Raw genomic sequence first — 14,103 nt, forward strand, 5'->3', positions numbered from 1 at the left:
GAGAACTAAATCTCTGCGATTAGCTGTTATAATCACATGTAAATAGGCCCAGACAAGCCGCTCAGGAGGGTGGTGTGTGGCTCGGGACAGAGTTACACGGGATTTAGGCTGTTTACCACTCGATTAATTTCATGACTCCAGCCCCCAGCCCACCGCTGTCCCAGCTGCCTGGCTCGCTGCTCAGGAGTCAAGGTCACTCGGGCAGGAGGCAGCTGATAGCCCGGGGTGTCTGCCAGCAGCAGCGGCCCAGCACAGTGCTGGGCTCCTGGCCCCGAGGGACTCAGCTCCAGGGCCGTACTGAGGCGGGGTTGTCACATCCCTGTCCCCTGGACCCCCCCAAGCAGGCACACACACGGCTCTCCATCCCTTTTTATTCATAAGCATAGTCAAAGCTTGAGAATGTCACAGCTGAACCCTCCAACAACCACCAGCGGATTAACACAAGAGTCCATTCCCCTTCAGAAGAAAAATAAAGCATCTTCTGCCTCCTTCTCCTTGGGTTCCTTCCAGTCCAGAGCCCTGCTGCTGCCTGCCCGCAGGCTGGAGATACCACAGGAGGGCTGGCTACTGGCACACTAGGACCACTGGCCCCATGGCTGCGGGGAGCAGTGGCTGTGGCTGCACACACCTCATCTCTGACACTGCACCACACAGCTGAGCCCAGCCCTATGGCTTATCTAGGACCCCCATGCGCTGGGCAGATGCTGATCCATGGCTGCCCATGCAGACCGTTCAGGAAAAGGGGTTTCAGACCATCCAGTGCAACAGGCAAAGTGACTGTCCACACAAGGGCTGCTCAGCAGTCTCTGGGGGGAGGTGCAGGACCCCCACGGCACAGGGCCGAGTGGCAGCGTGTCCCTGGCTGTGTCTGTGCCACCACGGCTCAGGTGTGTCCCTTGCAGCCCCGGCACAATAAGGCAACTGCTGGCTGGGGTGGCTGCTGCCAGTGCAGGGTGCATGGAGCGCTGCTAGTCCGACAGCGTGATGACATCGTAGTGGATGGCTGGCTGCAGCTGCTGCATCTGCTCCGCTGCTGCCTCGGCCGTGAACACGCCCTGGGCCTGGGCCATGGCCGCATCCGCCACTGCTGCAGGGGACAGGGGTCAGTGCTGCCTCCCACCGAGGGCAGGGGGAGCCGCTCCCTACTCAGGGCTCCCGTCCATGTTCCTCACCTGTCCCTGGGAAGGGACAAAAGGCCACCCTGCCCATGTGGGGCTCCAGCAGGGAGCCCAGCTCTGCTTAACCCTGACAGGAAGGGACCTGCAAATATCTGCTCTTGGACACCATGGCTGGCAGCAAAACAGTGATTGAGCCTGATCTTCCCAGCCCTCCCACCAAGGACTGCTGCACAACTTGCTGCTAACCCCAACAACAGGACTGGCACCCCCAAACCTGGGAGGACAGACCTTCTGGCACAGGGCTGTGCAACTACCTGAGACAGCCGAGTGTGCTGCTGCTTCCAGCTGTGCCTGGGTGACGAGCTGCTGCTCCGGTGACACAGGCATGTACTGGATCTACAGGGGAAAACAGGGAATGCCTGAGGGGAGTGTTCCTCCTGGAGCTGCTTCAGCCATGGCTGCTGCACTCAGGAATCAGCCCATGAGCTCGCTCTATTTCACATATCCCTGTCCAACTGCAGGCTCAGACTCTCCAGCTCCTGCCACCACACCTGGTTCCTTACCTGTGACTCCGGGAGGAACTGGCCACCCTGCTCATACTGGATGTGAGTGATCTGACCATCCTGTACCTGGGGACAAACAGTGAGGCTGTCGTAGGGTGTGTGGGTGTCCGGGCTCCCAACAATGCTGTGACCCAGAGTAAGCAAGAGGGAGCAGGAGGGGGCCCAGCCTCACACATGACACCCCATGAGCCCCACCCACCATGTGATGGGAGCACACTGTCTGAAGCTCACCTGGATGTGATGTCCCTCTGGAACAACAACATACTCTTGGGGAAGCAAGTGCGGGACACCTTCCTGGGCAATAATGTACTGAACCTGCAAACATGGGAATTCAGACCCAGAAAAAACATCACCACTCCCCACCCCCCATCACAACAGCTGGATCTGGTCTGTCTCCTATGCCTCTTTCTACCACCCCAGTCCCTTCAGCTCTCCCTGTGGAACCCTGCTCTCCCCCACTGCTGCCAGCTCTTCCCACTAGATAGTCTCCCATCCTGGGCCATGTCCCCTCACCTGGTTGTCAGCAGTCACTAAGTGCTGTACTGTCTGTCCATCAGCAGTTGTGATCTCCTGGATGTAGGCTGCCTCCTCCTGCAGTGTCAGCAAATTCCCAGTGTGGTCAGGGGGGCTGGATCTGACCACAGCCCCCCAGGAGACCCCCACTGTGAGGAGCAGCCACACAGGACATGAGCTGAGGCCAAGGGAGCCAACTCACCTGGCTGGTGACGCTCTGCTCCTGTGCAACAAGGATGTGCTCCTGCCCCAGGGCCTGCTGCAGCCGCTCAGGAGCCAGCACGGCCTGGCCAGCCTGCAGAGCTGCTGCAACACAGAGAGAGACAGTGGGGACACTGCTGGGGACACTGCCAGGGCTACCAATGGCCTCGCTCCCCTGTGGCCAATGCCTGACACCTGCCCCAGTGAAAAGCACAAGGCAGAGGCACTCCTTGGGCTGTGCTCACACAAGGTCAGAGTTAAACAACCAGGGGCAGAACACACCCTCCATATCAGAAGCTCAACTCTGCTTCCAGTGTGAGCTGCTCCCACATATACTGATCTACCAGGACCTGTCTGGAGAGAACACAGGCCCCCCTCATTCTGCACAGTTGCTTGGCCCAGCCCCTTGGTCTCTGTCTCCATTAGCAATTCCAACTGCAGGAGGGTCCTCCTAGCCCTTCAGCCCCACCTGACCCACAAGCTGGGTGAATCCTGCATGGGGCTCCAGATGTAGGACACCCACAGGTCAGCCCTAGTCCCAGGGACATGTCTTACTGTGTAGGGTGGCCAGGGTGTCCTCGTTGCTGTTCAGGATGATGGTCTGCTGGGCAGCAGCTGGCCCTGGCCTTTTGGCCTCTGAGCTGTGCAAACGCTGTGTGTGGAACTTGAGGTGTCCATTACGGTTGAACCTATGGAGAGGCAGGGTGAGGCAGAGCATGCCACAGGCAGCACAGGATCCTGTGCTCTCAGCAGGACATGGGGCCCATAAGCACATGCTACAACATGGCTGTCCCCTCTCCCAGCATCTTCCCATCAGTGCTCAGGGACTGAACCCTCCTATGCAGAGGTTCCTTGGAGACAAAGTTGGGTCCATCTGCAGCAGGAACCATTCCCAATGGGCTGATGCTGGGGAAGGTTTGGGGCAGACAGCTCTGCCAAGATTCTATCTCCTCTTGAGCCTTGTAGAGCTCTATGGGATCCCTCAAAGCAGGATCAGCCCAGCTCCAGCACTCACCTCTGCCCACAGACCTGGCAGGCGAAGGGCTTCTCATTGGTGTGGGTCAGCATGTGCCTGCGCAGGTCCTTCTTGTTCTTGGAGGCAAAGCTGCAGTGGGGGCACTTGTGTGGCCGGAGGTTGGCATGCTGAACCATGTGGCTCTGGGGCAGAAGGACAAGTGCTCGGTCAGAAACCCCTGTTTCTCCAAACCCCTTGTTCCCAGGGCTGCTCTGCATCAGGAAACTTACCCGGACCTCTGGCCAGAGTGTGGCAGTGAAGGGACAGTCGGGACACTTGAAAGTGCTGGGCCCAATGTGGGCTCTCTTGTGACTCTCCATCTCCGCTCTCCCTGTGAACATGGCTGTGCAAATCTTGCATGAAAACTTTTTGGCCGTGGAAATCTTGCATGAGAGCTTCTTGGCTGTGGAAACCTTGCATGTGAGCTTCTTGGCCATGCCTTGGATTGCAGGCCACTTGATCTTTGGGGATGACACTTCGTGCCCCTCGGAGGCTGGGGACAAAGACGAGTCGTTCTGGGCCAGGCTGGTGACACACTGCACCACGGGCCACTTGATGCCGGCGGGCTCTGCCTCCTGGCCCTCCGCAGGTGAGGAGAAGGCAGCGTCCCCACTGAGGGGCTGTGAGAGAAAACACCAGTCACACCTGCTGCCACTGCTGCATGGGATGGGGAGAAGGCTCAGATCCTTACCTCCATGGCCTGGAACTGGCTCCCTGGGACACTGGATGACATGATGTAGTGATTGCTGTGGTCCTTCAGTGCCTCCTCTGTCATCACAGCCCCGCTCACCACAACTGTGTGGGAGGTCTCCACAGGACTCTCCTCCTCACTGCTGGAGAGCACCAGGTCAGGGATAGTCTGCCTCCTCCTCCTCCTCCTCACCACTAAAAGCCTCCCAACTGGAGGCCAGAAGTGCCTCCCCCTCCCCACTCCTCCTGTACAGCTGACCTGTACAGTGTGGCAGGAGCCTGGATCTCCTCGCTGATGGGTGCAATGATGCTGTACTCTGCTGCTCCACTGAAGGGGATGGTGATCTGCTGCAGCTCTGAGCCACTCAGGCTTGCTTCCCCATAAGCCTCCTGCACAAGTGTCTGCCCAGGCTCTGCCATGTGCAGCATCACCAACTTTTGCTGCTGCTCCTTAGAGTCCACCTTTGCCTCCTCCTCCTCCTGTGCCTGCAGCTCACAGGGGCCTGGTGTTTCTCCTGGATCATCTGGCTTCACCACTGCCACCTGTACAAAACAGCAGCTCAGCCAAAGGGGCAAGGCTCTGCCAGACACCCCTGCAGCAGAACAGGGATGGGAAGCCTTCTTGTGCCAGCCCCCAGCAGGCCTGGCTCCCCTTGACTCTGCCCACCTGCAGCGAGCTGGTGGCCAGCTCCCTCTGGGTGCTCATGTTCAGCAAGAGATCCAGGGCCGTCTGTGTGGCCAGCTCTGCTGATCCAGCCACATCTAGGGGGATCAGATAGGAAGGGTTAGGCAGGAGCTCACCTACCTCCTTCCTCATCCCACCCCCTTCCCGAGTGCTCACTTGCCTTGTTCATAGATGATGGTGGCCCCTTCCAGGGAACCTTGTGAGAGAACAGAGGGCTCTGCACCCGCAACAGCCTGGACCGTGTGGCAAGTGATGGGGCCGAGAGGTGCCTGTGTGAGAGAGAGTGCTGACAGCACAGTGGGCTCCAGCACCAGGAGCTGCTGGGACGAGGCCTGGCACTCACCGGTGGGCTGGCCTCTGGCTCAGCTGGTGCCTGCACTTGGCTGTGCTGCTGCTTCAGCTCCTCGATCTGCTGCAGGGTGAAGAAGGGGCGGCGGCGGCAGGGCGGCTCCTCAGGGTGCCTCTGTGCCCACTCCTCGAAGGAGTCGGCATGGCGGCACTGCACGTGCAGCCGCAGGTTCTTCTTGTGCTTGGTGGTGAAGTGGCAGAACTCACAAGCAAATGGCTTCCCTCCTGCAGGGCCCGGGAGGGGGAGTCAGGCAGGAAAGCCCCAGGGGATGGGAGGGAGAGCAGGCAGGCTCTGATTGTCTCTGGGAGATTGGGGGTGCAGGGCATCAGTCAAACAGGTTCTCTCACCTGTGTGCTTGACTGCCATGTGCGAGACCAGGAAGTCCTCCCGGAAAGTGGAATACTTGCAGACACTGCACTTGTAGGGCTTGTCATTCATATGTGACAGCTGGTGATTCAGCAGGACCTTCTTGTCCTCGCAGACATAGTCACAGAACTCACACTTGAACCTGCCAGGACAAAGTTACCTGTGGCACCTGCTAAGGGGAGCAGGACACAGGCTCTGCCCAGGCACACCGGGCTCCTACCTGCGGTTGGCAATGGCCTGGATGTGTGTCAGCAGGTGCATCTTGAAGGTGTAACGCTTCTTAAAGGACTTCCCGCACTGGTGAAACAAAGTGAGGCAGCACTCACTCCCTGCCCTTCCTCACCCACTGCCAGCCCCTCCCCAGGCTGTTCTCCCCATTCACCTTGTCACACATGTGTGGTTTCTCTGTACTGTGTGTCTTCATGTGCTGTGTAAGCCTCTTCTGCATGGGGTAGACACGGTTGCAGACAGGGCATGGGAAGGAGTTCAGCTTTGGTGGCTGGATGGAGAGCATAAAGATGGTATCATCCAGATGAGGTCACCAGTTTCTTTACCCTCTCCCCACTGGAGGACCTGGGTTGCCTTTCCTCAGAAGATCCAGAAACAATGCCCTCAACGAGGCACTGAGATTTTGTGATGACCCAGATGTGCCTCTTCCCATATAACAGTGTCAACAGAGTATTCAAACTCACCGGATCAGCTCTCTTCTTCCTGAAAAAGTAAGTCCCTTGTGTCAGCCACACCCCAAGCTTCCTTATACCCAAAACTCTCCATTTTGGAAAGGGTCAGGGGATGGGGCAGCCATGGCCACCCTCCCAGGACAGGAAGAACAGTGTCAGTACTGTTCAGTCCCCAGGACTGTGCTGCCCTCACCTGTCCCTGCTGTGCACTGTAGAGTGCCGAATGACATCCTTCTTGTACACGCTGGTGTAATTGCACTCCTCGCACTTGTAGGGCTTGCTGCCCACATGGTTGAACATGTGCTCCTGTAAGAGGCAGACCAGGGCCATGAGACCTGGGGCTGCCAGGCAGCCTGTGGGTTTGAGGCAGGGCAGATGAAGCTCACCTTGAGGGAGGACCAGCGCCGGGAGCGGTAGCTGCACTGAAGACACTTGAAGAGCTGCGGGTCATTGGCCTCGTGCGAGTTGACGTGGAAGCGCAGGTCATCGTGTGTGAGGAACCGCGAGCCGCAGATCCGACACAGGTAGGGCCGCATCAGGGGCTTGGGGGACTTGTAGTAGTACCTGCACGAACAGGAGCAGGGCTCAGAGCTGCAGTGGCAAACGGGCTGGACCGGCCCTGGGCACAGGCCAGAGGGCCCAGCACACCCCTCACCTGCGCCCCATGTACTTGCGGTATTTCTTGCCCAGGAAACGGCGGGAGGGCCGCCCACGCCGCCGGGGGATGACGTCTGCATCCTCGGCACCGGTGTTGGAGGAAGGGTCCTTGTTCTCAGAGTCAGACTGGCTGATACCAGGCTCTGCCAGGCTCTCACTGGTCCCATTCTCCAGGCTGGAGGAACTGGCTGCTTCTGAGTTCTGCACCTCCCGGCTTGGTGTGCTCTGGGACGTCACCAAGGGCTCCACCTCCCCTCCTGCTGCACAGAACACAGCACAGCTCCATCACATTCTCACTGCAGCTCCAGGAGCACCACTCCCTGCTTCACCCCTGAACAGGGCTGCTGCCTCCCAGCTCCCTCACCTTCAGGCATGTCCTGGGACATATTCTCCAGACGAAGCAGCTTGCGGGGCCTCCCTGGGCGCCGACGCGGCCGCTCCTCGCTGGAGGTGGCGACAGTGCAGCTATACTTGGGCAGTCGCCCCCGGGGCTCGTCCTCAGCTGGGTTGTAGTCACTGTCCTCTGCAGGCAAGTGCCCCAAACATCAGAAAAGATGATGGGAAAAGACTAAGCTATGTAAGATGTGGGGAAGGTGAGTCCTACCTTCAGGATCATCAATAGCACCAGCATCCATAATATCATCATCTTCTTCTTCTGCGGCCTCCTCATCCTCAGTCCTTGGAACAGCTCCCACCTTTCGTGGTCGTCCCTTCTTCAAAGCCAGAGCTGAACCCACTGCCACAGAGAACAGGGTGAAACTTCTTTACCAGACTGTGCCAGAACAGGCCCTTGTGCTCCAGCTCCTCTCTTGTTTCTTCCCAGGAGAGAGCAGAGCCTGTCTGCAGTGAGATGGATTTCCCTGAGCCCTTGGCACACACCTGGCTGGAAGTGACGCTCTTTCATGTGGTTAATCAGTGTTTTCTTAGAGACACTCTTGTACTGACACATCTTGCACTTGAACTGCTGCACCACCACCACTTCCATCATCTCTTCCAGGGCCTCCAAGTCTGGCTGGTCCAGCTCCTCCCCACCATCTGCCTCCTGGGCTCGATTTGGCTGGGCAGGCAGCTCCAGCACTTCCAACTGCCCGGAGGGCTCTGAAGGGCCGGGCTGGTCAAGGCACGTGGAGGTAGGTCCATCACCAACAGCCTCTATTGACAAGCTATTGGCTAGAGCAGAAGTGGCCATCTGGGACACCATGGGGGCACCTGAAACATCAAAACTCACTCAGCCAAGACCCTCACCTGCATCCAAGGCTGCACCCACACAGGGGGCATAGGGCTGAACACAAGCTCAGGAACAGGCTCCCAGCAGGACTGTGGTACAAGCACTGTGGCTGATACAGCTGGGACACCCACTCCAGGCCCTGCTCCAGTGGCACAAGGCTCAGAGGCACAGATGATCACCATGGACAGCCCAGGGAGCTCCCTCACCATCATCAGGGCCTTGCAGAATGAGGTACTGCGTGGTCTCTGCCCTTCCATCCTCTGCGCTGGTCACAGCGATGCAGCCTGGCAGGAGAGGAGAGCAGAGTGGTGACTGTGAGATCCAGGGGCTGGAGAGTCACTGGGGCTCCCTGGTGCTCTCCCAGCTCAGATAGAAGCCTGAAGGTGGGAGGAGGGTCTGGCTCTGGGCTCTGAGATGGAGCCTGCCCTGGGCTGAAGGAGCAGTTGGACAGAAGGAAAGCTGTCCATCAACATGAGCTCCTCACCAAACCCTTGAGTCACTACAGCAAAGCAAGAAGAGAAAATTCTGCTGACCAGCTGGACTCAATGATCTTAGAGGTTTTTTTTTCCAGCCTTAATAATTCCATGTCCATAGTTCCCCCACCTCCTGAGGTCTGGGGTAGTGGCTCCCTCCCCAGCCCACCCAGCCATCTCCACACGGGAGCACACACTCACTCTGGATGATGTCAGGCCCGATTGTGGACTCGATGATTTTGTCAATGGCAGAACCCAGGTCGGAGGAAGTGGATGCAGTGGAGTCTGACACAACTATGGCTCCATCGGTGATGACACTGGAGTGCACCAGGACCTGTGGGGACTCTGACACCATGATGGACTGGCTCACAGTGGACACACTGGAGACCAAGGTGGATTGGGCAATAGAGGATGAGTCTGGCAGGTAAATCCTTGGAATGGCATCTGTGCTGGAACTGCTCTCTGAGACCTCTTCCTGGCAGATAAAAAGAGTCCAGAAGAGCTCAGGTGAGAGACCTTTGCCAGCCCAAGCCCTTGGGGCTGCCAGCTTATGCAAATGACCCGGAGTATCACTGCAAGATTTCCAGGAAAGGCATCAGAGCAAATCCTTTGGTACTGACAAAAACATGGAGCTGCAGGGTTGCTCTTGCTACCAAGGGGAGTTCTGCTCCTCGGACTGACAAGCAGGTGCTGGACCAGAGGTATAACAGTGCCTGTCAAAGCTCAGTCTGTCAGCAATGTCTACAGAAACCCCCAGGAACCAGAACCGCGGCTGCCCTCCGTGCCACCCCATCCTTCCCACCGGCACCTACCAAGGAGACCCCGCTGCTGTCGGAGCTCTGCCCCACGCAGGAGTCAGCGGCCCGGGAGAGGAGCCCGTGCTCCGCGGCCGCATCGCTGCTGTCCGCCGACACGGCCACCGAGCTCCCGACGCCCAGCCCGCTCTCGGTGGGCTCCTCCCGCGCCGCCTGCGAGCTCGCGTCGCTGCTGCTCTCCACCGCATTCTCCTCCATGCCCGCCCTGCCGGGGCCCGCTACACTCGACCTACGGGAGGGCCGCCGCCGTCAGGGCCGCCGTTCGGTTCCCGCCGTCCCCGTGCCCCGCGGGGGTCCGGGCTGGGCGGGCCCCGGAGCCGCCGCGGGCCCATTCCCGGCGCTCCGAGCTCCCTCACGGGGGTCCCGGCGCCACCTGGCGCTCCCGGTCCCGGCATGCCCCGCGGCCCCACCCGGCGTTTGGCCGCCATCTTGCCGCGGGGTCCCCCCCGCCGCCTCCGCGCGCGCGCACACGGCGGGGCGGCCCCGGTGCCGCCGGGGCGGGGGAGGCGCCGCCACGCCGGGGCGAGGGGGTCCCGCCGCCGCCGCCCGCCCGCCGACCCGCGCCCTCACCAGGTGCGCCGCGGCCCCGCCGCGCCCCCGCCGGAGCCGGCACCACGGCGGCCGCCATGCCCCCCGCCCTCTTGCCGCGCAGCGATATGGCGGCGCTGGCCCCCCACGCCGGAACTACTTACGGCCGGCCAGCCCCTGCCCCGCCTGCAGCGCACGCCGCGGCGGCGATGCACTCCGTTCCCCGGCCGCCGCCTCTGCTGCCTCCCGGGGCCACCCGCCTCCCGCGGGAGGAGAGAGGCCTCGGCGCCCCGCCGGGGACTACTTTCCCCGCGGAAGGGTCGGCGGTGGTGGGACCGTGCGTCATGGCGTCAGGAAGCGGCGCCCGGGCCCTGAGCGTCGGCGTCGCGCCGGGTTGCGCTGGTCACGTGATGGGAAGGCGGAAGCGGCGGCGGGACCGGGCCGGGAGCGGGCGCTCGGTGCGGGCACAGCGTTCTCTCCTCTCCCTCCGTTTCCCGCCCGGCCCGGCCCGACCCCATCCGACCCGACCCGGGAGCGCGTTCCCCCTGCCGAGGTCCTTACCTTGGCTGAGCCGTGCAGCCCCGGCGCTCCAGCTCCCGTTCCATAACCCGCGGCGGGCGCTGAGACCGGCGTGCCTTGTGGGCTGGGGCCGCCCATCCCCGGAGTGATCCAGGCCGAGCCGCGGGACCTCCGCCTCGCCCTTCCCTGCGAGGCCGTGCCGCGGTCAGCCCGGGCCCAGCCTCAGGCTGCTGGGCGCTTTCCCCCTCGGTCTCTGGCGGGGAACGGCACCGACTGTCCGTTTGTTCTTGGTGCCAGACCTGCCTTTTTCGACGGCAGCTCCGCATCTGAACAGCAGCCACCTTCCGATGGGCTCTGGCTCACCGAGTTCCGCCCTCCGGGATGGTTTTCCCCAGAGCAGATGGTGGCGGGCACCCGATTTGTCTGCGCTGGGGGTGCACAGTCTGGGGCGGCTCCCGGAGCGCTGCCGGCAGTGGGGCATTGCTGGCACCCCCTGACGCCCAGCATTCCCTGCAGGGATGCGCTTAGACCGTGCAGCTGTCCCTCCTCCCTCCAGATCCTCCCGCTGAGCTCAGCTGTGCATGGCCTGGGCTCGGCGTGTGCCCCGTGGTGATGGCTTTAGCAAAGCCTCAGGTGGCTCCCTGTTCCCACTGATATTTTCTCATGTCGCAGTGCTCTATTAAGGACGGCTCTATCCCGGTTTTTTCCTGGAGGAAAGGCAGCTCTGTTGTGCCTGTGCTCTGTCGGGGCTGGGCCGGCTTGGGCTGACCCCGGCTCTGGGTCCCTGTGGAAGAAACACCCGGCCCGAGGGGGGTTAGGGCTCTGCATCCCAGCCGGTTCCGGGGCCGCTCAGACCAAGCCAACCCGCAGTGCAGGTCGGGGTGGGCAGTGCCATCATGTCACTGGCCAGGACGGCCGGTCCCGAGCCGGTGCTGACACGGTGCCAGCGGCAGGAGGACAGACAGTGTCTCATCTGGCACAGTCTGTGAGCAGGACGGAGCCTGCCAGAAATCCGAGCCGATGGGTGCTGGGCTGGACCAGTACTCTGCAGCATTTGGCTGTGGTGCCTCTGTGCCTCTGCTCGGGGCGAGGCAGGCGGTGCCGGGATCCAGCCCCCACAGCCCGGGGCTCTGCGCGTCCCCTGTGTCCTGCCCCAGGTGACAGTTCCCGGAGGCACCGTGTGTCCGGCAGAGGCAGTAGAGGAGCCGCACCGCCAGCTGCTGCGTGTGCACCTTCCGGCTCTTTTTCAAGCTAATTAAATGCATCCTTGAAAGGTTTATGCCCTCATCCATCACGGGCAGACAGCAGCGGTGAGAGCCATCCCCGGGCTGGCTGTGCGAGCTCTGCTGCCGCAGCGCTCTGCCAGTGCCTCAGGGCTGAGTCCCCACATGCGCCCGGCTGCTGCCGTCACTGTCATGTCACAAACGCAGAAACACCGAGGGCTTGAGCTTTTCTTTTTTTTTTGTCCCACTACTGCTTTTTAAAGCAGCCCTGTGTAGCTCAGCGGGGGAAGTGGAGTTGGGGAGGGTGGGAGGGAGGCGCTCCTGTGCCCGATGTCCCCTCTCCGTGGTTCTGTAGCTCACACCGGCGGAGCCCAGCACTGCCTGGGACCGGCTCTGGCCGGGTTAGGATTGCCCTTGTGCCCCCTCTTGGGAGACGCTCCGCGTTCTTGTTGGGGAGGGGCAGCGGTGTCAGAGGAACCCCTGCAAAAGCTGCCTGCCAGGTAGAGGAAGCTGGATGGATTTGTGTCAGACCAGCAGGTTTCCTCTTTCTGCCTTCAGTCAGCTGCTGTGTGAGACAAATGAAGCATTTTCCCAACTGGTGATGGCCGCAGGGCAGAGCAGCCTGAGCTCCAGGGCCGCAGGGGCTCACACAAACCCTCCTGCTGCTGGCTCGGCTGATGGAAAGTTGTGCCAGGCTTCCCTGTCCCCCTGCAGAGGTGCCCCATGTCCTCTGTCTCGGTGAATTGTCCCAAGCAGAGGTCTGCTGGGATGGGTAACCTGCTATTTTTAAAAATGCTGCGTGCCCCCAAGCGGGGTGAGTGGGGGATTTCCAGGGCAGGCAGAGCACGGCTCCCGTCCCGGGTTCTGCAGGCACAGCTCCTTGCTGATAACTCTCTGCTGTTGTGCCTCCAAGCCTGAAATCACTTCAGAGCCAAAGAAAACACAAAGAAATCTCAGCAAGCGGCTTAAAGAGAATCCAAAAATGGCTGCAACACGTGTTGGATGTGTGTCCAAATACCTTGGCGGGGGGAGCAGCAGGTTAAAGGCCTTTTGGGATCGGGCTGAGGAGACAACGCAGCGCTTGTGCCTGGAGGACAAAGCTCAGGCTTGGGCGGAGTATGAGGCTGCTTTTATCAGGCTGCTTGATGGGCTGCTCTGACAGGCTGTCCCACTCCTGGGGAGGTTTCCCAGCTCTTCAGCCTGGATGCAGCGCTGGGAAGGAGCTCCCATCAGACAAGCTGCCATTGAGGCAGGGTGACCCTCAGTGGGGCTGTCCCTGCTGGTGCCCCTGGCCACGCCGGGCTGCCCCCTCCCCAGGACAGTTTGCTGAGCTCCCACAATGGCTCTTCCATGAGCTCACAGCCTCGGTCACTGTCCCAAAATAGGAGATGGTTGTGCTGAGCACGGTGCCCAAGGCAGAGCCTCAGCTTCCCCCCGCTGCAACCCGAACCCCGGACTTCCACTGCCGGTGATTTTGTCATCCGCGATGTTTGTTCCTCCTTGTTTTCTTTCTTCTTTTCAAAGAAAACATTGTTGCGATGTTTGTGTAGCTGCAGGGCACGAATCCACATCAAGGCTTGTATTTATATCCCACCTGGGAAGGGCAGTTGCATCAGCACATTTTGTAAAACGTTGAGCAAAGCAGCCCTTGCTGCAGGAAATGGTTTTTCTTCACACCAGATTGCCTCACGGCCCTGTGCCTTCCCAGCAATGCTGGCTCCTGGAGAAGGCTCCTGGGGCACTCCTGGGGATCACTCCATGCCAGGGTGGCCGTGAGAGCTGGCACAGCTTCCTGCTGGGCACTGCCTCGGCCCCTCTGCCCTGTGCCAGGGTGGTGCTCATGTGGCGAGCAGCCTCCCCCTGTGCTGTTGTGCTGGGATCCCCATTTCCCAGAGCACTGGTGTGAGTGGGAGTGCCACAGGATGATGCCTGTGTTCTGTGGCCACCAAAGCAGTGGCTGAACCCATGACCTCAGCCATAATGCCACCCTTGGGCTCAGGCAGGGCACTCCCAGTGGAGGAGCCCATGGAAGTTGATGGTGAGGCCACTCAGAACCTCACACAGCCCCCTTGGCAGGAGGCAGCTCACTGGCTCTGGAGGAGCTGTTGGTGGCTGTGCCTTGGGCATGGAGGGGCTCTCCTGGTGTGTCCTGGTGCCTCTTGTGCCCTGACCCCAAAACAGAGCAACAGTGGCACTGAGCCATGCATTCCTTCTCTGATGTATCTTGTCCCACACAGGTCAGTGCCATGGCTGCCATTCCTGTAAGTTTTTGGGGCTATCAGCAGCCTTTCCAGGATGTGCTTGTAGCTGCTGGATGCAAACAGCTGGCTCCCTCACGCCTGCCAGAACTGCTGCTGCTACTGCTGAGTGTTTTTTTTTCCCCTTCTGGAGGGATCCTGTGGCTTCCTTTCCAGACCCTGAGACCTTGGAGCCACAGTCCAAGGCCACCAGTTTCCACCCTCTCCCGTGCTGCTGATTCA

General features: G+C 60.5%; 1 protein-coding gene across 2 annotated transcripts; it reads right to left on the minus strand.

Moving 5' to 3' along the window:
* Positions 1-357: 357 nt before the first annotated feature.
* Positions 358-10,196, minus strand: ZNF335 (zinc finger protein 335). Of its 2 annotated transcripts, none has more exons than XM_059481010.1 (28): positions 10,046-10,196; positions 9,351-9,582; positions 8,740-9,013; positions 8,272-8,349; positions 7,717-8,046; positions 7,442-7,573; positions 7,202-7,360; positions 6,836-7,097; positions 6,567-6,744; positions 6,374-6,486; positions 6,193-6,211; positions 5,883-5,999; positions 5,721-5,797; positions 5,482-5,642; positions 5,129-5,358; positions 4,946-5,054; positions 4,768-4,862; positions 4,360-4,643; positions 4,102-4,240; positions 3,641-4,030; positions 3,411-3,553; positions 2,951-3,084; positions 2,397-2,500; positions 2,195-2,272; positions 1,913-1,996; positions 1,682-1,747; positions 1,433-1,514; positions 358-1,087 (listed from the first exon to the last, which is right to left on the minus strand). In XM_059481010.1, the coding sequence occupies exons 2-28, from the start codon at positions 9,549-9,551 to the stop codon at positions 969-971; spliced, it is 4,158 nt and encodes a 1,385-aa protein (XP_059336993.1). In that variant the 5' UTR covers positions 9,552-9,582; positions 10,046-10,196; the 3' UTR covers positions 358-968. The 2 variants fall into 2 exon arrangements, with proteins under 2 accessions (XP_059336993.1, XP_059336995.1); XM_059481012.1 differs by lacking the exon at positions 10,046-10,196 and adding an exon at positions 9,924-9,983 and having other exon boundaries at positions 4,946-5,018.
* Between the last annotated feature and the right edge of the window lie 3,907 nt (positions 10,197-14,103).

This window comes from Ammospiza nelsoni, chromosome 12 (genome assembly GCF_027579445.1).
Source record: "Ammospiza nelsoni isolate bAmmNel1 chromosome 12, bAmmNel1.pri, whole genome shotgun sequence".
Lineage (NCBI taxonomy): Eukaryota > Metazoa > Chordata > Aves > Passeriformes > Passerellidae > Ammospiza > Ammospiza nelsoni.

What these genes read in the sequence shown, in the direction of transcription:
- ZNF335 (XM_059481010.1), bottom strand. Translation starts at nt 9,551, where the DNA reads ATGGAGGAGAATGCGGTGGAGAGCAGCAGCGACGCGAGCTCGCAGGCG. An exon ending in CAGGCCATTGCCAACCGCAG is followed by an intron (nt 5,643 to 5,720) that starts GTAGGAGCCCGG and finishes TTGTCCTGGCAG; the next exon opens with GTTCAAGTGTGAGTTCTGTG. An exon ending in AGTTCCTCCCGGAGTCACAG is followed by an intron (nt 1,515 to 1,681) that starts GTAAGGAACCAG and finishes TTTCCCCTGTAG; the next exon opens with ATCCAGTACATGCCTGTGTC.